Here is a 27,907-nt window from a genome sequence, read left to right as displayed (position 1 = left end):
TCTTACATTTTCATTTTTGTATGAATAAGGACCTGATCTCGGGGACCAAAACCTGTCACCTGTTTTTCATGTCCACATTTTTTTGTTACTATGTACAGTGCCTACAAGTGGTATTCAACCCCCTGCAGATTTAGCAGGTTTGATAAGAAGCAAATAAGTTAGAGCATTCAAACATCAAACAAGAGCAGGATTTATTAATAGATGCATAAATCTTACAAACCAAAAAGTTACTCAGTTACTTGTTGCTCAGTTAAATTTTAATAAATTTTAAACATAAAAGTATGGGTCAATTATTATTCAACCCCTCAAACCACCAGAATTCTGTTTGGTTCCCCTAAAGTATTAAGAAGTAGTTCGGGCACAAAGAACAATGAGCTTCACATGTTTGGATTCATTATCTGTTTTTCCAGCCTTTTCTGACTATTTAAGACCCTCCCCAAACTTATGAACAGCACTCATACATGGTCAACATGGGAAAGACAAAGGAGCATTCCAAGGCCATTAGAGACAAGATCGTGGAGGGTCACAAGGCTGGCAAGGGGTACAAAACCCTTTCCAAGGAGTTGGGCCTACCTGTCTCCACTGTTGGGAGCATCATCCGGAAGTAGAAGGCTTATGGAACTACTGTTAGGCTTCCACGGCCTGGACAGCCTTTGAAAGTTTCCTCCTGTGACGAGGCCAGGCTTGTCCGAAGAGTCAAGGCTAACCCAAGGACAACAAGGAAGGAGCTCCGGGAAGATCTCATGGCAGTGGGGACATTGGTTTCAGTCAATACCATAAGTAACGTACTCCACTGCAATGGTCTCCGTTCCAGACGAGCACGTAAGGTACCTTTAGTTTCAAAGCGTCATGTCAAGGCTCATTTACAGTTTGCTCATGATCACTTGGAGGACTCTGAGACAGGCTGGCTCAAGGTTCTCTGGTCTGATGAGACCAAGATCGAGATCTTTGGTGCCAACCACACACGTGACATTTGGAGACTGGATGGCACTGCAAACGACCCCAAGAATACCATCCCTACAGTCAAGCATGATGGCAGTATCATGCTGTGGGGCTGCTTCTCAGCCAAGGGGCCTGGCCATCTGGTCCGCATCCATGGGAAGATGGATAGCACGACCTACTTGGAGATTTTGGCCAAGAACCTCCGCTCCTCCATCAAGGATCTTAAGATGCGTCGTCATTTCATCTTCCAACAAGACAACAACCCAAAGCACACAGCCAAAAAAAACAAGGCTTGGTTCAAGAGGGAAAAAATCAAGGTGTTGCAGTGGCCTAGTCAGTCTCCTGACCTTAACCCAATTGAAAACTTGTGGAAGGAGCTCAAGATTAAAGTCAACATGAGACACCCAAAGAACCTAGATAACTTGGAGAAGATCTGCATGGAGGAGTGGGCCAAAATAACTCCAGAGACCTGTGCCGGCCTGATCAGGTCTTATAAAAGACGATTATTAGCTGTAATTGCAAACAAGGGTTATTCCACAAAATATTAAACCTAGGGGTTGAATAATAATTGACCCACACTTTTATGTTTAAAATTTATTAAAATATAACTAAGCAACATAAATTTTTAGTTTGTAAGATTTATGCATCTGTTAATAAATCCTGCTCTTGTTTGAAATTTGAAGGCTCTAACTTATTTGCTTCTTATCAAACCTGCTAAATCTGCCGGGGGTTGAATACTACTTGTTGTAGGCACAGTATGTATCTGAACATGATATGTATTACGTATTATCGCACGGCAAATCCACAGCATAATACCACAGCATTGCACAGTAAGGGATTTACACTCCAATTTACTTCTCCAGTGCATCTCCCATATTCTTGAACTCTCTACCAAAACATCAGACTGTCCCCCACCTTTCAATCCTTCAAGCGTAACCTGAAAACCCATTTATTTCAGTGTGTTGGCTCCATGCAATAACTGCACTGTTATTCTCCCTTACCCTGTGTTTGCATCTACCCTTCCATATAGATTGAAGTTGCGTTGAATCACCTTCTCTACAATGGTACGTCATGCCTAGTTAACCTTCCCACTTTACCAGCTTAGATACCCGAGTGCTACACTCTTGCAGGACCCAGTGCAGTGTAGCCAGGGAACAAAATTGGCCCTTTTACTAATTCACTAGATTGTATAAGATCAGCAATTGCATATATATCATCTGCAGATCATAAAAATTGTATATTATATTACAGGGAAGACATCCCGCACCTTAGAGTGTTCTTTAAAGTTTCTTAAAAGTTTACCATAACTTCATATAACTAAATTATTATAAAAATAGATGTGACAAAGTAAGTATTAAAGAGTTATTTATTCATATTTTTTCTAATCGTGACTATAAAAGATGGTCTTGGCTTTATACAATAACGATTTTAGATCAGGAAAAAGAATAATGTTTTTAAAGGATAACAGTGTACGTGATACAATTTGTGGAGGCAGCATATTATAGAGCAGGAGGAGCTGAGCAGATTGTACATGGTGTTCTATCTGCAGGCAGCGTGTTATAGAGCAGGAGGAACTGAGCAGATTGTTCATGGTGTCCTATCTGCAGCAAGCTTGTTATAGAGCAGGAGGAATTGAGCAGATTGTACATGGTGTTCTATCTGCAGCAAGCTTGTTGTAGAGCAGGAGGAAGTGAGCAGATTGTAAATGGTGTTCTTTCTGCATGTTATGGAGCAGGAGGAGGGGACTGAGCGATTATACATAGGGGCACATTTGCTAAGGGCTTTGCACCAAACTTTTGTTGGACTTTGCACCTTCTTCTAGACTAAAATGGCGTGCACAGGTATTTAGGAAGGGTCTGCGCTGGCTTCCATGTGACACAAATTAGGGGACTGATTCAGACCAAGCGCCATATTTACTTGCAAATTGTGTTGCACGCCCTATGTTAAAGATGCATCACAAAAAAGATGGAGAACTCTGTCGGGCCAGTCTCGCCACTATCTTAGTGAATCGGTCGGGGAAAAGGTTGCATAAAAGATCCTAAAAAAGTAAGCATCGATCTGCTCTATAACATACCCGAATTTCTAGCTTTGTGGCAGTTTCCTTTAACTTATCTGCCGCGCCGATGTACTCAAATAATCGAAGTGGCTTTTTACAGCTCATCAAACCATTGATCTCAGTAATACTGTTCTCAGTTACTACAATACATATCGTTTAGTTCATGTAACTCTTTTTAGTAGATTTTAGTGAAGTGTCCAGAAAAACAAATGAGGAAACAGAAAAACAATGACAACTCTGGCATTTTAAGAGCAATGCGGCGTGTGATTTCCTCGGGCTGCAGGCAAATATAATTGGCAGCAAAATCCTCGCTGTTTGTTCTGTTGTTATCGCTTTGCCTTCGCTCTTGCTGAAAACAACAATTTTGTTACTTTCTTATTAAAAGTGATAGAGGAAGAAATCTCAGAGCGGGAGTTATTTGGGAATGATACCATTATTCTGCACATGGTACAGAATGAGAAATGTGAGCCTGAGGCTTTTGTGGTTATCGATAAACAATGTAGGATCTCCATACGTGTAGGAATATAACAGGGACTTATGGGAATCATGAAGACATTATGGTGGGGAAGTTGCGGTGGACTTCATGATAGGCGTTCCGGAGCAACACATAAGGAAAGCAGGATTCCAGCATATCCACAGTCAGGAAAGAAGACTCCTCCACAATCTGAAAGACAAGCAGAACACAGCTGGTTAGATGGGAAACCCATCTGTGGGGGAACCTGCCTAAAACTAGTACAGGCTAAAGATTTGTTGAAGGTATATCGAGAGAATATCACCAACTAAAGCTTCTCATACATTGATATTTCACTCAGGTCCACTTACATAAACATATTGGGGCACATTTACTTACCCGGTCCTGTCGCGATCCCCGATCCGGACGGTCCGACGAAGATGGAGTCGTCGCGATTCACCAACATCGTGCGCCCGAGATCCTGCATCTGTCGCTTCCCACGCTGAGGTCTGCAGAAGTTCACCTTCTTCTTCCCGATGGTTGTAAGAGGATGTTAAATCCTGCGTGTTGTCCGAATCCGTCGGATCATCCGACGGCCCGGCCCCTGATTTGTTTCGCGTGAAAGCTGGCGCCAATGCGCCAAAAAACCTGTTAAATGCGGTGCTAATCGGAAACCTGACAAAAATGCGGCCCGCAGACCCTTAGTAAATGAGCCCCATTAAGTATTCCAAAGCCTATTAGCCAAAAAACAGGCAATATTAATAATTAATATTAATGATATGCTTCAAATATTTAAAAGTGTGTCTTAATTACTATTGGATTTGTATTAAAAACACAATTCATTATGGTTTAGGGTCTGTTTTTATGTTTGAAGAGAATCTATCATCAAAAAGATAACTTTTACATGATGACTGGTTCCAATAACCTCTGGCATGTTCATTTTGAATATGTTGTTTGCATGCATCTGAATAATTCCAGTACTTTTTAATATTTTCTTTAACATCACCTGGTCCCCAGACAGCAGTGTGTGGTGAGTCCCGGAGGGAAGGGGGGGGAGTTAGGGTTAGGGGTGGTCAGTCAAATGGCAAGTCATCTTCTCTTCAATTTCTTTTCCACTCATCCTCACTCATTGTCCTCCCCCTTCCTCAGCCTCACCCCTGCTCCCGTCCTCCCACTTATGTTGCTCACTGCCACAAGCAATTCTCATGTGAACTACCCACAGCCCCTCCCCCAGGACTCATCACACACGTCAGGGAGCCAGGTAATGTTAAAGAGACAATTAAAAAGCAGTGAAACTATTCATTTTTTAAATCAACATGCCAGAAGCTATTAGAACTTGTCATTATGTAAAAATTACTTTTTTAATGACAGGTTCCCTTTAAGGAATCAAACAAGGATGTGATTGAAAATATATTGAACATGTCAACCTAGAACTAAGGAATGAGCACAGCTGTGTTTGCTATGAGTTAAAGCTGATCTTTCACCACCTCCATCAACTCCAACTTTTTGTATCCAATGATTCTAGGCTGGAATATTCTTTCTTGGTATACTGTTTCAGAGAAGTCATGGTCAGTATTTTTGCTTCTCTACTTGGGCAGTACCAAGCTGTTTGCTACAGCTCAGAACCGCCCATCTCCCAATAGAGAACCAAATTTGTTTAGATTTATGGTAGTAACTAGAGATGAGCGAACATACTCGTCCGAGCTTGATGCTCGATCGAGCATTAGCGTACTCGTAACTGCTCGTTGCTCGGACGAGTATTTCGCCCGCTCGAGAAAATGGCAGCTCCCGCCGTTTTCCTTTTTGGCGGCCAGAAACAGAGCCAATCACAAGCCAGGAGACTCTGCACTCCACCCAGCATGACGTGGTACCCTTACACGTAGATAGCAGTGGTTGGCTGGCCAGATCAGGTGACCCTGGGATAGACTAGCCGCTGCCCGCGCTGCTCGGATCATTCTCTGTCTGGATGCCGCTAGGGAGAGAGCTGCTGCTGCTCAGGGAAAGCGTTAGGGTGTTCTATTAGCTTACTGTTAGGCAGGAGTGATTCTTAAAGAACCCAACAGCCCTTCTTAGGGCTACAATAACGTTATAATTTTTTTTTTTTTTATTTGCAGCTAGTACCATATTGTGAGGAATTAGCAGGGGGACTTGCTACCGTTGTGTTTAGCTCTTAGTGACACACATATCCACCTCAAACACCAAAGTGGGAAAATTTATTAGGGGTTTGAGTAGAATTAGGCACAGTCTGCCAGTTTCTTTTTATTTTACGTTTATTTTTTTCATAACTCAGCGTCATCTCATCTGGCATAGTAGTGTGCTGTAATACTTGGCTAGAAAATAGCCATAGGAGAATACAAACGTCTTAATTACGCCTACAGTAGCGTTATATATATTTGATTTCTGGTTGATCTGCTGGTGGCTGTACTTGCTGCAGTGCATCTACTATCAAATTGGGAGCAATTTGGAGTCAGACTTGCGACCACTGTGTTTTAGTGACGCACATATCCATCGCAAAGACCGAAGTGGGAAAATTTATTAGGGCCCGGGGTTGTATTTCAACTAGGCACAGTCTGCCATTTCCTTTTTTATTTTACGTTTATTTTTTTCATAACTCAGCGTCATCTCATCTGGCATAGTAGTGTGCTGTAATACTTGGCTAGAAAATAGCCATAGGAGAATACAAACGTCTTAATTACGCCTACAGTAGCGTTATATATATTTGATTTCTGGTTGATCTGCTGGTGGCTGTACTTGCTGCAGTGCATCTACTATCAAATTGGGAGCAATTTGGAGTCAGACTTGCGACCACTGTGTTTTAGTGATGCACATATCCATCGCAAAGACCGAAGTGGGAAAATTTATTAGGGCCCGGGGTTGTATTTCAACTAGGCACAGTCTGCCATTTCCTTTTTTATTTTACGTTTATTTTTTTCATAACTCAGCGTCATCTCATCTGGCATAGTAGTGTGCTGTAATACTTGGCTAGAAAATAGCCATAGGAGAATACAAACGTCTTAATTACGCCTACAGTAGCGTTATATATATTTGATTTCTGGTTGATCTGCTGGTGGCTGTACTTGCTGCAGTGCATCTACTATCAAATTGGGAGCAATTTGGAGTCAGACTTGCGACCACTGTGTTTTAGTGACGCACATATCCATCGCAAAGACCGAAGTGGGAAAATTTATTAGGGCCCGGGGTTGTATTTCAACTAGGCACAGTCTGCCATTTCCTTTTTTATTTTACGTTTATTTTTTTCATAACTCAGCGTCATCTCATCTGGCATAGTAGTGTGCTGTAATACTTGGCTAGAAAATAGCCATAGGAGAATACAAACGTCTTAATTACGCCTACAGTAGCGTTATATATATTTGATTTCTGGTTGATCTGCTGGTGGCTGTACTTGCTGCAGTGCATCTACTATCAAATTGGGAGCAATTTGGAGTCAGACTTGCGACCACTGTGTTTTAGTGACGCACATATCCATCGCAAAGACCGAAGTGGGAAAATTTATTAGGGCCCGGGGTTGTATTTCAACTAGGCACAGTCTGCCATTTCCTTTTTTATTTTACGTTTATTTTTTTCATAACTCAGCGTCATCTCATCTGGCATAGTAGTGTGCTGTAATACTTGGCTAGAAAATAACCATAGGAGAATACAAACGTCTTAATTACGCCTACAGTAGCGTTATATATATTTGATTTCTGGTTGATCTGCTGGTGGCTGTACTTGCTGCAGTGCATCTACTATCAAATTGGGAGCAATTTGGAGTCAGACTTGCGACCACTGTGTTTTAGTGACGCACATATCCATCGCAAAGACCGAAGTGGGAAAATTTATTAGGGCCCGGGGTTGTATTTCAACTAGGCACAGTCTGCCATTTCCTTTTTTATTTTACGTTTATTTTTTTCATAACTCAGCGTCATCTCATCTGGCATAGTAGTGTGCTGTAATACTTGGCTAGAAAATAGCCATAGGAGAATACAAACGTCTTAATTACGCCTACAGTAGCGTTATATATATTTGATTTCTGGTTGATCTGCTGGTGGCTGTACTTGCTGCAGTGCATCTACTATCAAATTGGGAGCAATTTGGAGTCAGACTTGCGACCACTGTGTTTTAGTGACGCACATATCCATCGCAAAGACCGAAGTGGGAAAATTTATTAGGGCCCGGGGTTGTATTTCAACTAGGCACAGTCTGCCATTTCCTTTTTTATTTTACGTTTATTTTTTTCATAACTCAGCGTCATCTCATCTGGCATAGTAGTGTGCTGTAATACTTGGCTAGAAAATAGCCATAGGAGAATACAAACGTCTTAATTACGCCTACAGTAGCGTTATATATATTTGATTTCTGGTTGATCTGCTGGTGGCTGTACTTGCTGCAGTGCATCTACTATCAAATTGGGAGCAATTTGGAGTCAGACTTGCGACCACTGTGTTTTAGTGACGCACATATCCATCGCAAAGACCGAAGTGGGAAAATTTATTAGGGCCCGGGGTTGTATTTCAACTAGGCACAGTCTGCCATTTCCTTTTTTATTTTACGTTTATTTTTTTCATAACTCAGCGTCATCTCATCTGGCATAGTAGTGTGCTGTAATACTTGGCTAGAAAATAACCATAGGAGAATACAAACGTCTTAATTACGCCTACAGTAGCGTTATATATATTTGATTTCTGGTTGATCTGCTGGTGGCTGTACTTGCTGCAGTGCATCTACTATCAAATTGGGAGCAATTTGGAGTCAGACTTGCGACCACTGTGTTTTAGTGACGCACATATCCATCGCAAAGACCGAAGTGGGAAAATTTATTAGGGCCCGGGGTTGTATTTCAACTAGGCACAGTCTGCCATTTCCTTTTTTATTTTACGTTTATTTTTTTCATAACTCAGCGTCATCTCATCTGGCATAGTAGTGTGCTGTAATACTTGGCTAGAAAATAGCCATAGGAGAATACAAACGTCTTAATTACGCCTACAGTAGCGTTATATATATTTGATTTCTGGTTGATCTGCTGGTGGCTGTACTTGCTGCAGTGCATCTACTATCAAATTGGGAGCAATTTGGAGTCAGACTTGCGACCACTGTGTTTTAGTGACGCACATATCCATCGCAAAGACCGAAGTGGGAAAATTTATTAGGGCCCGGGGTTGTATTTCAACTAGGCACAGTCTGCCATTTCCTTTTTTATTTTACGTTTATTTTTTTCATAACTCAGCGTCATCTCATCTGGCATAGTAGTGTGCTGTAATACTTGGCTAGAAAATAGCCATAGCAATAGGATAGCATCGTTTGGTTTTAAAAACTAAAAAACACAAAAAAAAAAAAAAAAAAAAAAAAGTAAAAAAAAAAATACAAGTTATAACTCTCATTTTCAAAATGTTTAACCCGAGGGCTAGGGGTAGAGGACGAGGGCGGGGACGTGGGCGTCCAACTACTGCAGGGGTCAGAGGCCGTGGTCCTGGGCGGGGTGAGACACCACCTGCTTATGAGGGAGCAGGGGAACGCCGCAGAGCTACACTCCCTAGGTTCATGTCTGAAGTTACTGGGACTCGTGGTAGAGCACTGTTGAGGCCAGAACAGTGCGAACAGGTGATGTCGTGGATTGCCGACAATGCTTCGAGCAATTTGTCCACCAGTCAGTCTTCCACGCAGTCCACCCATGTCACCGAAATCGGCACTCCTCCAGCTCCTGCACCTCAGCCTCCTCCCCCCCAGTCTGCCCCCTCCCAGCAAAATTTGCCATTTGAACCGGCATACTCTGAGGAACTGTTTTCTGGACCCTTCCCACAGTCACAAACCACTTGTCCGGTTGCTGATGAGCAATTTTCTGATGCCCAGGTTTTCCACCAGTCGCAGTCTGTGGGTGATGATGACCTTGTTGACGTAGTGGAAGAAGTGTGTAAAGAGGTGTCCGACGATGAGGAGACACGGTTGTCAGACAGTGGGGAAGTTGTTGTCAGGGCAGGAAGTCCGAGGGGGGAGCAGACTGAGGGATCGGAGGATGATGAGGTGACAGACCCAAGCTGGGTTGAGAGGCCGGGTGAACACAGTGCTTCTGAGACGGAGGAGAGTCCTCGACCAGAACAGGTTGGAAGAGGCAGTGGTGGGGCCAGACGGAGAGGCAGGGCCAGAGCTGGTGCATCAGCGCCAAATGTGTCAACTAGTGAAGCTCCCGTGGCGAGGGCTCCTGCGGCGAGGGCTAGATTTTCAGAAGTCTGGAGGTTCTTTAAGGAAACACCGGATGACCGACGGACTGTGGTGTGCCACATTTGCCAAACCAGGATCAGCGGGGGTTCCACCACTACTAGCTTAACTACCACCAGTATGCGCAGGCATATGAATGCTAAACACCCCACTCAGTGGCAACAAGCGCGTTCACCTCCGGCCGTGCACACCACTGCTCCTTCCCCTGTGTCAGCTGATAGTCAGCCCCCTGCCCAGGACCCTGCCACAAAAACCCCATCGTCACCTCCACGATCCTCCACAGCATCCACCAGCGTTCAGCTCTCCATACCCCAGACGCTGGAGCGGAAACGCAAATATAGTGCAACCCACCCGCACGCCCAAGCCCTTAATGTGCACATTTCCAGATTGCTAAGCCTGGAGATGCTGCCCTATAGGCTAGTAGAGACCGAGGCCTTTCGCAGCCTCATGGCGGCGGCCGCCCCTCGGTATTCGGTCCCCAGCCGCCACTACTTTTCCCGATGTGCCGTCCCAGCCCTGCACCAGCACGTGTCAGACAACATAATCCGTGCCCTGACCAACGCCGTTTCTGACAAGGTCCACCTGACCACGGACACGTGGACGAGTGCTGCCGGGCAGGGCCACTATATATCTCTGACGGCACATTGGGTTAACTTGGTGGAGGCTGGGACCGAGTGTGACCCTGCGGCTGGTCATATACTGCCGACGCCGAGGATTGCGGGGCCTACCTCGGTCCAGGTGTTTGAGGCCTACTATGCCTCCTCCTCCTCCCACCCCTCCTCCACCTCCTCCTCCGAACGACCATCCGTGGGCATGGCGCCATCAGTCGGTAGCTCTAGGCACAGCAGCAGTGCCGTCGCTAAGCGACAGCAGGCGGTGCTCAAACTTCTGAGCCTAGGCGATAAAAGGCACACCGCCCAAGAACTATTACAGGGCATCACGGCGCAGACTGATCTGTGGCTGGAACCGCTGAACCTGAAGCCAGGCATGGTTGTGTGTGACAACGGCCGTAACCTGGTGGCGGCTCTGCAACTCGGCAGACTGACACATGTGCCATGCCTGGCCCATGTGTTAAATCTGATAGTTCAGCGTTTCCTCAAGACATACCCCAATCTGTCTGATTTGCTCACGAAGGTGCGCCGCATCTGTGCGCATTTCAGGAAGTCCAGCACAGATGCTGCCACTCTCAGGGCAGCGCAGCGCCGCCTCCAACTGCCCGCTCACCGACTGTTGTGCGACGTGCCCACGAGGTGGAATTCAACACTGACCATGTTATCCAGAGTTTACCAGCAGCGCCGAGCCATTGTAGACTGCCAGATGTCAACTTCCACCAGAACTGGTAGTCAGGTCAGTCAGCTTCCTCAAGTCTACAATGAGGAGTGGACGTGGATGTCTGATATCTGTCAGGTGCTGAGTAACTTTGAGGAGTCAACACAGATGGTCAGTGGCGATGCCGCCATCATCAGCCTCACCATCCCGCTGCTTGGCCTGTTGAAAAACTCTCTGGTCAGCATGAAGTCGGAAGCTTTGCGCTCCTCACAAGAGACAGGGGAAGAAGATTCCCTTGTTGATAGCCAAAGCACCCTTAGGTCTGTTTCTCAGCGCATATCGGAGGAGGTGGAGGTGGAGGAGGATGAGGAGGAAGAGGAGGAGAATGTTGGCGAGACACAAGAGGGGACCATTGTTGAGTCCTACACTGTTGAGCGTGTATGGGCAGAAGAAGAGGAGTTGGAGGAGTTGGAGGAGGAGGAAATGGACAGTCAGGCCAGTGAGGGGAGTGAATTCTTACGCGTTGGTACTCTGGCGCATATGGCAGATTTCATGCTAGGCTGCCTATCCCGTGACCCTCGCGTTCAAAGAATTTATTCCAGCACCGATTACTGGGTGTTCACTCTCCTGGACCCACGGTACAAGCAAAATCTTTCCACTCTCATCCCTGGAGAGGAAAGGAGTGTGAGAATGCATGAATACCAGCAGGCCCTGGTGCACAAGCTGAAACAGTATTTCCCTTCTGACAGCGCTAGCGGCAGAGTGCGTAGTTCTGCGGGACAAGTAGCGAGGGAGAGTAGGCGAGCAGGCAGCTTGTCCAGCACTGGCAAGGGTACGCTTTACAAGGCTTTTGCCAGCTTTATGTCACCCCAGCAAGACACTGTCACCTGTCCCCAGTCTCGGCAGAGTAGGGCTGATCTTTACAGAAAGATGGTGAGGGAGTACGTAGCTGACCATACCATCGTCCTAAATGATCACACAGCTCCCTACAACTACTGGGTTTCAAAGCTGGACATGTGGCACGAACTGGCGCTCTACGCCTTGGAGGTTCTTGCCTGCCCTGCCGCTAGCGTCTTGTCAGAGCGGGTTTTCAGTGCAGCTGGTGGCATCATCACCGATAAGCGTACACGCCTGTCGACTGACAGCGCTGACAGGCTGACGCTTATCAAGATGAATAAAGCATGGATTTCTCCTAATTTCAAATCTCCAGCAGGTGAAGGAAGCTCAACCTGAATAATTTATCCACTCCTCCTCCTCCTCATTTTCCTCCTTCTCCTCCTCTTTCTACAGTAAAGCAGAGGAAACTGGCTGTTTTTTGACAGGGCCCACTGGCTCTAGGTATAGTACTTTATGCATTTAATTTTTCTGGAGGGCCACCGACACGGTCCTCTGTTTTAAACAATTTTTGGGAGTGCCACATACAGGCACTCAATCTATTCCATTTTTCTGGAGGGCCACCTACCTGCTCCTCTGGTTTGAAAAATTTTTTGGACTGCCACATACAGGCACTCAATCTATTCCATTTTTCTGGAGGGCCACCTACCTGCTCCTCTGGTTTGAAAAATTTTTTGGACTGCCACATACAGGCACTATCCAAATTAAATTGTCTCCATAGCAGCCTCCACACGTTGTCTCCATTGCTACCTCCAAAAGTCGTCCATATAGCTGCCTCCATACATCGTCCCTTTATCAAACGAGGTTTGTCAGGCCGAAATTTGGGTTGTTTTCATGGATTCCACATCAAAGTTGTTAACTTTGTCGCCACCCTGCTGTGTTATCCACAAAATACACTGGCAAACTTTTACCATTTACGGATATTATTTCAGCGCTTCTTGCGCATCTGTTTACATTCCCCTCACCCGCCATATCCTAAACTTATAAGAACGCTACTACACTTGATCTTATACAAAAGGTTCTTAGAAGTGCTGTTTGGGGAGTAGCCTAGAGACAGGGGCTTGGATTGGCGAAAGCTCGCCTAGCAGCGGAGCGCCAGCTCCATGCGCATCATGCGCTTCTTGCGCATCTGTTTACATTCCCCTCACCCGCCATATCCTAAACTTATAAGAACGCTACTACACTTGATCTTATACAAAAGGTTCTTAGAAGTGCTGTTTGGGGAGTAGCCTAGAGACAGGGGCTTGGATTGGCGAAAGCTCGCCTAGCAGCGGAGCGCCAGCTCCATGCGCATCATGCGCTTCTTGCGCATCTGTTTACATTCCCCTCACCCGCCATATCCTAAACTTATAAGAACGCTACTACACTTGATCTTATACAAAAGGTTCTTAGAAGTGCTGTTTGGGGAGTAGCCTAGAGACAGGGGCTTGGATTGGCGAAAGCTCGCCTAGCAGCGGAGCGCCAGCTCCATGCGCATCATGCGCTTCTTGCGCATCTGTTTACATTCCCCTCACCCGCCATATCCCAAACTTATAAGAACGCTACTACACTTAACTTGGTGCAGGCTGGGACCGAGTCTGACCCTGGGGCTGGTCATATACTGCCGACGCAGAGGATTGCGGGGCCTACCTCGGTCCAGGTCTCAAAGGCCTACTATACCTCCAAATCCTTCCACCCCTCCTCCACCTCCTCCGAATTACCATCCGTGGGCATGGCGCCATCAGTCGGTAGCTCTAGGCACAGCAGCAGTGCCGTTGCTAAGCGACAGCAGGCGGTGCTCAAACTGCTGAGCCTAGGTGATAAAAGGCACACCGCCCAAGAGCTATTGCAGGGCATTCCACATCAAACTTGTTAACTTTGTCGCCACCCTGCTGTGTAAGCCACAAAATATACTGGAAAACTTTTTTCATTTACGGATATTATTTCAGCGCTTCTTGCGCAGATGTTTACATTCCCCTCACCCGCCATATCCCAAACTTATAAGAACGCTACTACACTTGATCTTATCCGAAAGGTTCTTAGAAGTGCTGTTTGGGGAGTAGCCTAGAGACAGGGGCTTGGATTGGCGAAAGCTCGCCTGGCAGCGGAGCGCCAGCTCCATGCCAAGAACCAACTAACATAGTTTTAACTGCAGTACCTTTAATCTACTACTAGTTCACTGCCTCCATACATCGTCCCCTTATCAAACGAGCTGTGTCAGGCAGAATTTTGGATTGTTTTCATGGCTTCCATGTTAACTTTGTCGCCACCCTGCTGTGTAATCCACAAAATATACTGGCAAACTTTTATCATGTACCAATATTATTTGAGCGCTTCTTGCTCACCTTCTTTGGTTCCTCTCTGCTACCCATTGGTTTGAAGCCTGAGTCCATTTAGGGTATGTCGCCATGCCACTCTCTAGCCTTCCGCTGCTGCCGCTGCCTCTGCATGCCGTCCCCTATAGTGTCAGGGTCAATTATTGGATGTTTTAGATGCTATCTAGCTTCATTCTGTCACTCTGTCATGGCCATGCTGTTGCCCATAATTTTGGCATAATGGTGCGATTAAGCAGCCTCAGAGGCATCCATGCATGCTGCCCCTGCTGTTTCCTGTCCATTTCCGTGGTGTTTCCATCCTTTTCTGAGGTTCCCAGGTGTTTGGCCAAGCTTCCCTGTGCAGAGCCTTGGTCCCCTTGAAAAATGCTCGAGTCTCCCATTGACTTCAATGGGGCTCGTTACTCGAAACGAGCACTCGAGCATCGGGAAAAGTTCGTCTCGAATAACGAGTACCCGAGCATTTTAGTGCTCGCTCATCTCTAGTAGTAACTTTTATCAGTTTTGACCGATAGTGTTGAATACTGGCCTATGTCTAGTAAGTAACAGCAGGTCTGCGAAAACTACACTTTTAATCCTCGTTTGTAACTCCTACGAGTGCTCTGGGTGGGCATTTCAGAATGTTGAGCTTTCTGCTCTTGGCTAAAAAATGTTTCACAGGTCCTCCCCTCTGCTCAGAGTGAGTGCTGTAAGTATCCAAACAAAAGCCTGATACAGCTCCTACAGTTAGCAAAGGGGAGGGTGGTGCAGTACTGTGCAGAGAGCAACGCAGTGCTCTTCAGGTTGAAAGGCCTGCCCAGAGCACTTACGGGATCTGCAGAGCTGGAATATAACTTTACTTTTCACAGCCCTGCTGCTACTAACAACACACAAATGTATGTTTACACAGATCTCCGGGACCAATATCTATCACTGTATGCAGCTTTATATGATTAAATTGCTGCCAGATTCCTTTTAAGTACCCAATATATAGTAATTATTAGGGTCAGATGGGTGATCCTAGGCTGAAGCAAACAACCTGGTACCTCCAGTCTGGTATAGATTGGAAAATATTAACATCTACTGTCAGAAAATGGTGAGGACCACATTACAAAATTCTAACTTTGTCATAATCAGTATGGAAAGAGTTAAGGCTGGTGAATGCCCTCTTCAAAACAACCATATTTATCCTCATATATATATCATCCATCTATGTTATGCTTAATGCAGATACTAATAAGACATAAAGTACATAGTTATAAGGCAAATGTCGTTCAGGCACTTAGTTCTCCCCAATCTGTAAAAATGCTATAAATGGTAAAAAGCACATTTGTCATAAAGGAGTCATAGGGGGTCATTTACTAAGGGCCCGAATCGTGCTTTTAGGAAGTGTTTCCCAAATATTACCGTTTTTCCCTGAATTGCCCCGTTTTTGGCGCACGCGATCGGATTGTGGCGCATCGGCGCCGGCATGCACGCAACGGAAATCGGGGGGCGTGGCCGTCGGAAAACCCGACGGATTCGGAAAACACGCCATATTTTTGTAAAAAAATGTGTTAATTGACACGCACTTACCTGCACCCAGCCTGGCTTGGTGAACTCCGGCGGATCTCGGCGGACTTCAGCGCAGCAGCGACACCTGGTGGACATCGGGCACACTACCTTAGTGATTCGCCGGAAGACACGAATCAGCGTTGGAGAACCCGCCGCTGGATCGCTGAACCCATAGGGTTTTTCCGAATCCGTCGGGTTTTCCGACGGCCACTTCCCCCGATTTCCGTCGCGTGCATGCCGGCGCCGATGCACCACAATCCGATCGTGTGCACCAAAAACCCGGGGCAAATCAGGGAAAAATGATAATATTTGGGAAACACGTCGGAAAAATGCGATTCGGGCCCTTAGTAAATGACCCCCACAGTGTTTCATTACAAGGCACTTGACACCCTAGTGTGTTACACGCGGATAAGTTGATATTGTTGATAGTGTAATATTCTGCAGATAATATGGTTTTTTTGACCCGTACCACAAGGTTACAATGAAAAATATATTAAAAAAAAAAATGGAGATTGAAAAACGTTGCAAAAGTTTGACACGTACTGGGAATTGTGAGTAATGGAACAATGATCATTGCTACATGGATGGGAAAGTGCCGAATATATAACCCCTGCTGTGCATTGATGAGCACATTACTGTCTATATTTCCCTGTGGACCATGCATAGTGCTCTGTAAATAGGTAATAAGAATTATCATGTGTCTACATAGATAGACAATGAAGCAAGGGTTGGTAAATACGTGTATTGATTCAGACAGCTTTGGTCACTCTCATTCCCACTGTGATAATATCGAGCTGCTCAGAAACAAGCCCAAACTTCATTACGTCTGTCACAGCGAGTGCACATCAGTGCTCGGCACAGGGAAAAACCCTCCTGGAATTAGCTACATAATTGACTTTTCTGAGTAAATCTAAGCGTGCAAAAAGAAAATATTGAAATTATTTAATTTTAATAGAAATTAATTATCTTCTACTTTTTGAAAGTTTTCATGGATGTCCTCAGATGGATATGAAATGGTGATAATGTATTTGGGGAAGATGATTTCTTCTACTTGACTGCTTTCTCTTGATCTACAGTATCTTACAAAAGTCACATTTTTGGAAATATTTTATTATATTATTATTATATAATATTGTATAATATCTGTAGTATTTAATTATATATAGTTTTGCCAGTTGGGGACAGCTACAGATAATTGAAAAAACCATGAAAGAAAGCGATGGTAAAGGTGCCTACAGACCTAAACCTTATTGAGCATCCACAAACAGAAGGTGGAGAAAAACAAGGTCTCTAACATCTTCGTGGTGTTGTCATGTAGCATTAGAAGAGTGTAACCTGTGAAGCTCTAGTGAACTCCATAAGTGAGTACTGAATATAATGGTGGGCACACAAAATATTGACTAACAGAGCACAAGGGTGAAGCTGGAATGAACAGGAGGGACTAGAACATGGTGCCTCACTGCACAACTTGGCACTCTCAACCACACCCACAATTGACACTGGCACTCTAATTGTGCTAGGTTGGGCTCTACAAGCTTTCTGTTGCAGGGACAATGATAATGGTGTTATGGTGCAGCCTGTGCTACCTGATGTTGTTGCTCTAGGGTGTTGGTTGTAGTGGTCAATTTAAGGATCCTGTGCATCACTAAAATGGTTAGAGCCAGTGGATAGTCACGCATTCCAGTGTGACAGGATGGTAGGCATGAGGAAGGAAACGCGTTGCTGATTCACATTTTTTTAAGCTGTTATATGTGGGAACTGGAAATTTGTGACTATGGTCCTGAAGTAAAAGCATGAAGTTTTATCTTTGAAAAATTGGGTTCAGATTGTCCTGTTTGCTGGATCACAACAAGTTTGAAATTTGACAGAATGGTACGCCAACACTCTAGTGTCCTTGTGCTGGTTGAGGCTAGTTCCAGTGGGGGCACTCCAATGCATCTGCATTGAGCCTGAGATGCTGGTTTTGGTGCAATTCCAGAAGTTTCACAGTAGTTCCGCCAAGCCTTCCAGGTAGGGAGTGCGATCATTGCGTCTTCTATGCTCCTGGTGCTGGATGCTGACTGGATGCTGGCTCTCCACCACCATTGTGTTGCCGTACCATAGATAAGCCACTTGACCACCAATGCACTGCTAGATCTTCAAAGCACAAAATTTGTCTCGGGGTCCGTAGGGTGCAGTGGGTGAGTGGGAGCCATGGAACTAATAGAAACTAGGGAAAAAGGGGGGAGCAGAAGCACAGGCAGCCTACTATCACGGCGGCATCTTGAATACTCAGATACAAGCTGTGCCTAGATACAAGCTGTCCAGTGACTACATTAGATTATCTCAAAGTATGACATCTTCAGTGTTGTTCCCTGAAAGATATAATAAAATGTTTCCAAATATGCAGGGGTTGCAATCACTTTGGTGAGACACAAATCCGAGACATATCCATATACTTAAAAGTTTCCATTGCCTATTAAGATTTTGCACCACAACGCTATAAGCGATTTTCAGGTATTGACACACCTACCTCCCGCTAGGTTCCCATGCACGTTGGATGCTTTATTTTGCTTGATTCTTTTTTTCATTCTGATTCGGTTTTCTAAAGTTTATCAATTGTAAAACCCCAAAAGGTCATAAGACGAGACACAGACCTACGCTATCAATAATATGATGTTTACTTTGACAGGACATGGACAACCCCTTTAACACGGTGCCTTCCGATGCCTCAAACAGCTCACTTTGCTTCTCAATTCCTTTTAGCAGCCACTACAGGAAACAATAATCATGGAAATGAATTGCTCTCTGTGTAATACATTTATATACAGGGTCAACCAGAACATGACCGCCATACATGGCATGCAGATAAGGGCACTCAAGACGAGACAGTCCTTTTAATGTGACATTGGACCCATGGATATGAACAGATGGATCAATGCTAATTTAGTGGCACCCATTAGAAACATACATAGTTCTATGTGTGCCCTATCAATCCCGTCTTGGCAATGTCTCTGAGTACTCTGTGAATTCTGATGTAATGCAAGTGTTCAATGTTCCTAATTATAGTATATAATACTCCGCTGCTAATGAAATGTGCATGTTATTTTCTTCTGCACAGCACATTTTCCTTCTGTCTCCTAGCAGCATCCTGGATACTCAGGAAGAAATGTCAGTGTATTTTCATATATCTGATTCATGTTCAATGCCATGAAGATTTTAACCTTCTCTTGTCTGAAAACATTTTCCTACTACACCAGAAGAACCGAGTTGGGTCATAAATAATGATTTATTCTATTTACAACTTGACAGCAATAACTCTGTGAATGGAAGGAAAAATATTGTAAAATTGCCTAAATAATGCAGGAGGTATGCAAGAAGCAATTTCTATCCAAATAGAAAACTTTTGGTGACCGCAAATAGAGTTGATCCCAGCTGGAAAACCATCGGATATTTTCCTCTATAACCTGTCATTAGAAGGGAGGCTTAATATTTTTAAGGTAATAAATTACCATCTTAAAAAGTCGCAGCGGCGTGGCATAAAAGTTGAATTGCAGCCATATTCCTTCTTACAAATATATATCCTTTATGGACTAAGTACTGCTGCCATTTGACATGTAATGGTAGAACTAACACCATGGATCCTTGGAAGTGTGAAACATCACCGTTATATTTGATATTGGTGCATTGAATATTAGCATTGCATTGATGTGTGTGTAAATTCTACTATATATTAAATATACTGTATGTATGCTATAACATCTGTTATCCGTTGAGTTATAAATCCTTGTGTACACATTGGTGGGCCAAGCAAATGAATGTAACATAAAATGCAATGAGACTCATGGTATATAGCATATGTCACAATATTGAGCTATGGGTCAGCACAGCGATTATGCCTAACAGTTCCCACCCATGCATAAGTACTTCCCTGCTGGTATATATAAATTGGTGTGATGTGTGCCAACATATTTCTTAGTTTTTCATACCAAACAGCCCCGTCATGGGTATTTTATATAAAGCCCCATCACGCCCTATGGATTAATAAGATGAAGCCACCCTCAACCCCTTTCTTATGTACAGACTTATGTGGGCCCCTCCAGCAGCCCTGGGCCCCGGCTCTTGCCCAGGTATGTCCAGTGCTAGCACAGGCCCTGTCTATGGTTAGCACTTGTGCCTGTGCGTTCCCCCATCCTTTGAATCCAGTGCACCACTCATCCTTTCAAGTTGTTTCATTCTTGTAGGTATATTTACCCTCTTCACAAAATGAGACCTTGGGGCCAAATTATGTAGACCAGCAATTTGTTCACAGGAATTGATTTATGACGACTTGCACTGGAATCAACATCTACACTAGCCGATAGCATATACTGTAAGTTATATCTGCCTGGCCGAGACATCCTTGCCATGGATCACCTTGTTACCAGCCTTAGTCCACCAACAAATACACAAACACGGAGAGAACATTAAGATGATGATTATGCAGGTGAGATACTTAACCTGTTCCTGTAATTTCATGAATTCTGAAAACTGTACAGATCTTGTATTGACCCATCACTGTTTTTACCCTCTACTCTTATACAATTATAAAGTATTCCTTAAATTCTCATCAGTACTGTCAGTGTTTTACAATTACTTGAAATTTACAAAAAAAATATTATATAAACGTGACTTACTCTTACTCACCCAATCTTATCTTTGAAATGGATTTCCCTCTCCAGATATACTTGACTACTTTAACTAAAGGGATATATTTTCTAGCTACAATGGGGGAATTCATTATTGTGTTGCAGGCTCCGACAGTGCAGGGTTTAATAACATTAGTCTAGTGCTGTGACACAATCATCCAGTGTCAGCATGGGTTTATGAGAGATCGGTCGTGTCAGACTAATCTGATTGGCTTCTATGGGGAAGTAAGTTCCAGACTGGATCTGGGGGACGCTGTGGATGTTGTATATCTGGACTTTTTAAAGGCATAAAAGGTGCCGGATAAAAGGTTGGTACATAAAATGAAGCTGCAGGGACTAGGGGAAAATTTGTGTATTTGGGTTAGTAATTGGCTGAGTCGTCAGAGGGTCGTCATTAATGGCACAGTCTCAGATTGGTTTGACATTACCAGTGGAGTGCCACAGTATTGGGGTCGCTTCTTTTTAAAATTTTTATTAATGACCTTGTAGTGGGTTTACACAGTCAAGTTTCAATATTTGAAGATGATACTAAGCTGTGTAAAGTAATAAATACTGAGGTCGATAGTTTAGCATTACAGAGGAATGGGAGGAGAAATGGTTGAGGTTTAATGTGGATAAATGTAAAGTTATCCACTTGGGCCATGGAAACAAAAAGTATAATTATGTTCTAAACAGTCAATTACTTGGTAAAACTGGAGCTGAAAAAGTCTAGGGGATATTGGTGGACGGTAAACTTATTTTAGTGACCAGATCCCATAAAATTATGGGATGTATCAAGAGAGGAATAGATTCTCATGATAAAGGCATAGTTTTGCCATTATACAAATCACTGGTCAGACCACACATGGAATATTGTGTACAGTTTTGGCCACCAGTGTAAAAAAAAAGAAACCAGGATTATTAGGGGAATGGAGGGATTAGAATACAATGACAGATTACAAAATTTGGGATTATTCAGTTTAGAAAAAAGACGACTGAGGGGAGACCTCATTACAATGTACAAATACCTGAACGGACAGTACAAGGATCTCTCCAAAGATCTTTTTATACCTAGGCCTGTGACCAGGACAAGGGGGCATCCTCTACGCCTAGAGGAGAGGCGATTCTACCATCACCATAGACAAAGGTTCTTTACTGTAAGAGCAGTGAAACTATGGGACTCTCTGCCGCAGGAGGTTGTTATGGTGGACTCTATGTACATGTTCAAGAGAGGCCTGGATGCCTTTCTGGAGAGAAAAAATATTACGGATCATTGGGAAAAACATTTATTTCATTCTGACAGGTTGGACTTGACTGACTTGTGTCTTTTTCCAGCCTTATATCCTATGAAACTATGATTATGACGATGAATTTGTTGCTGTTTAACACTATTGAGATCTACTTTTAGATCCGGCTGATTCGGACAGAGTGCAGGATTTAACATTCAAATAGTGTCGCAAGCCCAAGCACTTACATGCACCACTAAAAAGATGGTGAACTCTGTTGGACCTGAGCAGGGAAGCGACACATGCAGGATATCGGGTGCACTTTCGTTGAACTCCAGTAAGGTTAGGTAAGTAAATGAGCCCCAATGTGTCTCCCCCTCTTTGTATTTTTGCTGCACTGACTATTTCCTGCCCTACCACACCCACTTTTCTGGAGATTATTTCCCTTTAATGGATGAGTCAGAAAAGTGCCAAAAAATTGTCTAAAAGCCTTGATACAGTAAATGTATCAGAAGGCATTTAGACTGTTTTTGGCACAATTTAGAAATATGGGACGGGAGATCAATGAATCTGCCCCAATATGTCTTTTCCTGTAGTGTTGGCATACCGTAACCCCAAGATACTTATACCCATAGTCCCTTACAATACAGTAAGTGTACAAAAACTATAGATTCAACACTGTTTGGCTCCACTGGCACATGTCACCTGTAAAATATGATACAAGCCTCTAGAATTTCTATTCCCGAAGGCTATAAGATTATTTCTGTGCTCTAGTCATATCTGTTGAGTATTATTGTTAATCTACCTTGTGTTCATGTTTGGCATTCTCTGCTAATCCCTGCCTATAACTACGCAATGTATTGGTGGCTCATTCCGCCACACTAGGTTTTAAGACCTCTGGCAAGAAAGATTAAGGACCTTGTGCCTCTTCCCATTCCCCTAAGCATGGCTATGGGGCCAGCACATTAGTTCTTAACTTGTTCTACCTCCTCCGGTATCAGCGCTGTCCACTCTCATTAATGGCTCCGGCCCTCTGCAGACATTTGCATTTAAATTGCTTTTGCCTGTAAATCTCTATGCACTTCCTGAGTATAAATCTGGAAAGCTAGAAGAGATACAGGAAAAAGGAACTTTGAGGGGAAAGAGGATAAAAGGCATTAATCATGGAAAGAAATGTAAGAGTAAACCAGTGTCGTGGCATAGCTATAATTTATACATAAATGTTAATTAATGTACCAACAATTGAGTATGTGAAGTAATATTATGGCCCTTACACCATGAGATGTATATAGGACATTTCTAATCAAAATCAATCAAGATAAACCAGGGACACATAGATCCAGGCACAATGACTGTGGTAATCTTCTGTTTTTCTTCCAAAATCAACTTTTAAAATTCTGCTATTAAGTCTCAGGGGCTACTCAAGCACCAATGTAATCTTGCTTACAGAACTTCCTTCTATGCTGACAGGGCAGGGGGAGGGGGAGACACTAAATCTAGATCACAGAAGTGCTAGGGAAGACCCTATGGCTAATTATTAGCATAATTTTAAAAGTTGATTTTAGAAGAAAGGAAGCCATTGATAACAAATAAGAATATTACCAGTCATGGTGCCTGGATCTATGAGTAAGTGCCTCTGGTTTATAATGGATTTTGATGGTAGTACTTACTTTATATAGAAAGTAACGTAAGTCAGTGAAACCTACTACAACCTACTACCTCAATAAGTTATCAGAACATGTTCTTATATGGGCACCTAATGTTAGAATATAACACAACTTTATAATAAGGGTAAGTCTGATCTTTTAGGGAAGTCAAAAGTAGACATAGGCAATTTTCTTTTAAGAGTAATATTTTAACTGGTTCACGACTGCCCGCTGTGTATTTATGGCACGCGTCGGGTGCGGGTGCATGGAGAGGGCTCACGGGCTGAGTCCTCTCCGTAGCCGGTAAGTCTTTGCTGCATATTGCTGCTAGCACGGATCGCAGGTGTTATCCTGGCGATAGCCGCTGGCCGAGGATCGTTGCTCCCCGTGACATCATCACAGAGCATCGGCCCTTCGCCATGACAGCCTCGGGTCTTCGGAAGACCCGAGGCTGTCTCGTTTTAACCCTTTCATTACAATGTGCTATCAATGAATGAGGAGGAAAATCCCCATATACTACCATACTGTAGTATGGCAGTATATGATAGGATCGATCAGACAACCTAGGGTTAAAGAACCCTAGGGAGTCTGAAAAATAGTAAAAAGAAAAAAGTTTAAAATTATAATAAAAAAACCTAAAAATTCAAATCATCCCAGTCTTTCCTTAGAACTATAAATATAAATAAACAGTAAAAATCATAAACACATTAGGTATTGCCGCGTCCAAAAATGCCCGATCTATCAAAATATAATAACGGTTTTTCACTGCATTTAACCCTGTAATGTAAAATAGCGCCAAAGTTGAAAATGGCACTTTTTTGACATTTTGAAAAAAATGTAAAAATCTGTAAAAAGTGATTGAAAATAGTCCTAAAATTGGTATGATTGAAAACATCATCAAAAGTCACAAAAAATAACACCACCCGCAGATGCGCACAATGAGTATGATGAGGGGCAATCCCTAACACAAGGGTGTTAATGTAACTATAAAATGTCCCATATACACTACCACTGAAAAGTTTAGTGTTTTGCATTAAATTTCACCCCATACTCCCAGAAGCCCCTCCCACAAGTTTGACTGGCTTCAAGGGGAACTTTTTGTGTACCATATGATCAAGCTGCTCCCACAACAGCTCAATGGGGTTGAGATCTGGTGACTGGGCTGGCCACTCCATTAGAGATAGAATACCAGCTGCCTGCTTCTTCCCTAACTAGTTCATGGATAATTTGGAGGTGCTTTCGGTCATTATCCAGTTGTAGGATGAATTAGGCTCCAATCAAGCGCCATCCACAGGGTATGGTATGGCGTTGCAAAATGGAGTGATAGCCTTCCTTATTCAAAATCCAAGATTATTGGTCAGAGTGAACAGAGATGTGCTAATGTATAGCTAATCTATAAAATTCAGGAGGCACGATCATGGTAACAATCATTCCTTCCCTCACGTAGGCTGCATTGGTTGGTGTAATAAGTTAATGCAAAAGCAGAATGGTCAATGAGGAGGATTTATTACCTGTGTCATAGGATATGACTATGGTGTTTTTAACTACCTATCGGCTTCTATGCTGTAATAGATTACATAATTTGGCGCACGGCTATAATAAATGAGGCAGAAGATTTTTAGTATTTAGATCAGAGTCGGGACAGTAAGCCAAATTAAATTCTCCTTATTGAGGGACATTTATTAGAAGTGTCTGAGAGCAGAACTGCTCTAGTCACCCATGGCAACCAATCCGGGCTCAGCTTTCATTTTCCCACTGCTGTACATAAAATTTAAGATGAGCTCTAATTGGTTGCCATGGGCAACTAAAACATTTTTACCTTTGACTCTTCAGATAAATCTCCCCTAATGTGTCTATTGCCAAACAGAGCTCAGTCTGCCCAAAGATAGTTCAATGCAGTGGGGTCCATTAAAATACTTCAATAAATTTAATATAAGCCAATGATAATTAGTTCATTAGAAAACTATATGTATTGTTTTTATTGTTACATCCATACATTTAGAACAAGGCACTACTGGATTTATCTGTTATCTGCAAGACAATTCATCCGACAAGCAACAGTAGTTTCATCCTGACTTTGTTTCAGCTAATCCCATTATTACTGAGATGTCTCTTTCCCCTTGTGATGAGTGAAAGTTAAAATAAAATAACCTAATCTTCTCCTCATTGGACGGAAACTGGTAAACAAACTCCTGGAGTGCCTTGTTGCTGTGACAGCTGCATGAAGCATCTTTACACTGAATGTTATTGCAGATTAAGTGCATTCCCTGCCAATAGGGTGCGGGCAAGCGGTAGAATACTTACAAGATGAAGGAGAAGTAAAATAGACTCCCGGTTTCTGGCTTTTAGTTTGTCTGTTTCTTCCCCGAGGTGCAGCAGGCTCCCTGATGCCATCTGGAAATGTGAGCACATAAGAAGAATGAAGGAAGATTGCACTCCAATGATCACTTGATAAGAGCCATTTATGAATATTATTTCTTTTCTTAGATAATCTACCCATCTTTATAGAAATGAAATCAATCTGCGAGGCAATTTACTGTAATTATGGAAGGAAAAAATGAGCATGTTCCCTACTACGTGTATATAGAAGAGCAGTAGTGGACACAGACAATATATGGTCCTGATACAGCAACAGTAAAAGGGTTCCATATTCATCACGGAGCAACATCCATAAGATGTTAACCTTTAGAAGTTATAGAATAATTTATCAATCATTGCTGGCTATGAAATTCAATTGTTTATTAATTTGTGGGCAACCTAGTAGACTGTAGGACTCTGCTTTCAATGACAGGCGGTCTCTCCTTACCTACTGTACAGCTGCACCAATGTTACTAATACCTTTTATGAGCAGAGGGCCAAAACTAGTCTGACAATAAGTAGACCACTTGTTAAAGGAAATCTACCATGGCAAATCTACTTTCCGAGATATTCCCCATGGTAGACTCCCCATCCAGACAGCAGCTGTATCCTGTTTTTCACTAATTTAGAGATGCAGCTGCTGTAGAAATAGATTTTAGTGCTGGAATATGCAAATTAATTTCCAAGGCTACTGGGGACTTAGGGTAGCCTGAGACAGCCCTGTTGGTGAAAAGCTACTCCACTACGCCAGTAGCCACTAGTAAACCTCCTCTATCCTCTCAAGCTACTCCACACCCAAATGAATTTGCATATCTAGGATTAAACTTTAGGTGCAGAGGAGCCAAGAGCAGAGGGCGCACGACAAGACTGGGTAATGGTTCCAAATAGGTATTCCTTTTTATTGAAAACATCAAAGGTGCACAGAGGAAACACAACGCGTTTCGGGGAACTGTGGTCCCCTTTTTCAAGTGAATAAAAGATCAATCCCTGGAGTGATGCATGGGCGCTCCAGTGTGTGCCATAGGATTAAACTTTACTTCTGCTGCCTCCTTGATTTAGCAGCTGCTCAGATGGGGAATCTACCATGGAGAATATCTCAGAAAGTAGTTTCCCTATGGTAGATTTCCTTTAAGTTCCCCCTTCCTTCCCTGATCTTTTTGTATCTCATTTGTCTTTGTATTTCTGACTCTTTGCCAAATACTAGGGGTTTTTAGACATGGTCGGGACTGGGGTGTTTTAGTGTTTTTCCTCAATTATTTGCACCTTTTTAAGCGCAAATCATATTTAAATCAGGTGCAAACATCTGGAAGCAGGAGAATACAAAGACAGATTAAACACAAAACAGTTGACTGCTACACAGAGACCAGCACATTCCTTGAGAAAGTTGCAAAAAAATGTGCCCAAAAAGTCACTAAAATAAAAAAAAACTGTATCAGGCTAAGATAAATATTCCCCACAATTTTAAACTAATTTTACAGCAGCACCAGAACATAAGTTAGAAGTCTGTGAGCAAAAAAAAAAATCCCTAAAATGTGCTAAAATAATAAATGAGCATTATTTCAGCACCAATTCATCAAATTCATCTTTGCTAAGGTTCAGGCTCTGTTTATTTGGTTCTAGCATTGAAATACATTGAAATGGTCTATAACCGCATCAGCCAATCAGTGGTCAGCAGTCTTGTGATTTATTCCTATGTGCTAGAGAAGTGGGGAAAGAAGACTACTTTTATTATTTTATCACACTACTCCTTCTCTCATTTCTTGTTTAAAGAGAACCTACCACCACGATTCTACCTATAAAGGTAGATCGGGTGGTAGGTGGATGTAAGGGACGTGAGGAGAGCTCTTTTTAGAGCTAATACTCACGTCCCCACTAACTTTTGGTACACTTTATAGAACTAATATGTAAATTTCGTTATGCGGCTACTGGGGCGTGTAGTAGCCGGGCACGAGGCTACACAGCACGGCTACTCCACGCCCCAGTAGCCACATTACTCCTCCTACCCTGTTGCGTGCGGCGCGCAGCTCCTCGTAGCTGCGCACCCTCGTCCGTTATGATGGCGTCCTGCGCATGCGCAGAACGCAGGCCGGTGGCTGAGCAGCCCCAGCTCCGAGGCCGGAGCTACTGCGCATGCGCAGTAGCCGGCTTGTCGGACGAGGGCGCGCAGCTACGAGGAGCTGCGCGCCGCACGCAACAGGGTAGGAGGAGTAATGTGGCTACTGGGGCGTGGAGTAGCCGCGCTGTGCAGCCTCGTGCCCGGCTACTCCACGCCCCAGTAGCCGCATAACGAAATTTACATATTAGTGTACCAAAAGTTAGCGGGGACGTGAGGATTAGCTCTAAAAAGAGCTATCCTCATGT

General features: G+C 43.5%; 1 protein-coding gene across 1 annotated transcript in view; it reads right to left on the bottom strand.

Annotated features, from left to right (window-relative positions):
- Positions 1-2,313: 2,313 nt before the first annotated feature.
- NCKAP1L (NCK associated protein 1 like) overlaps positions 2,314-27,907 on the bottom strand; it is a 158,684-nt gene continuing 133,090 nt past the window's right edge. The window contains exons 30-31 of the mRNA XM_072134686.1: positions 25,493-25,582; positions 2,314-3,662 (exon numbers count right to left, since the gene is read on the bottom strand). Of these exons, the coding sequence (XP_071990787.1) occupies positions 3,543-3,662; positions 25,493-25,582 (210 nt within the window). The 3' untranslated portion in view covers positions 2,314-3,542. The remainder of the gene's footprint in view (positions 3,663-25,492; positions 25,583-27,907) is intronic.

The sequence above is a fragment of the Engystomops pustulosus genome, chromosome 2 (genome assembly GCF_040894005.1).
Source record: "Engystomops pustulosus chromosome 2, aEngPut4.maternal, whole genome shotgun sequence".
NCBI lineage: Eukaryota > Metazoa > Chordata > Amphibia > Anura > Leptodactylidae > Engystomops > Engystomops pustulosus.
The sequence above is the reverse complement of the archived record's forward strand: the minus strand, read 5'-3'. Positions and strand labels throughout refer to the sequence as shown.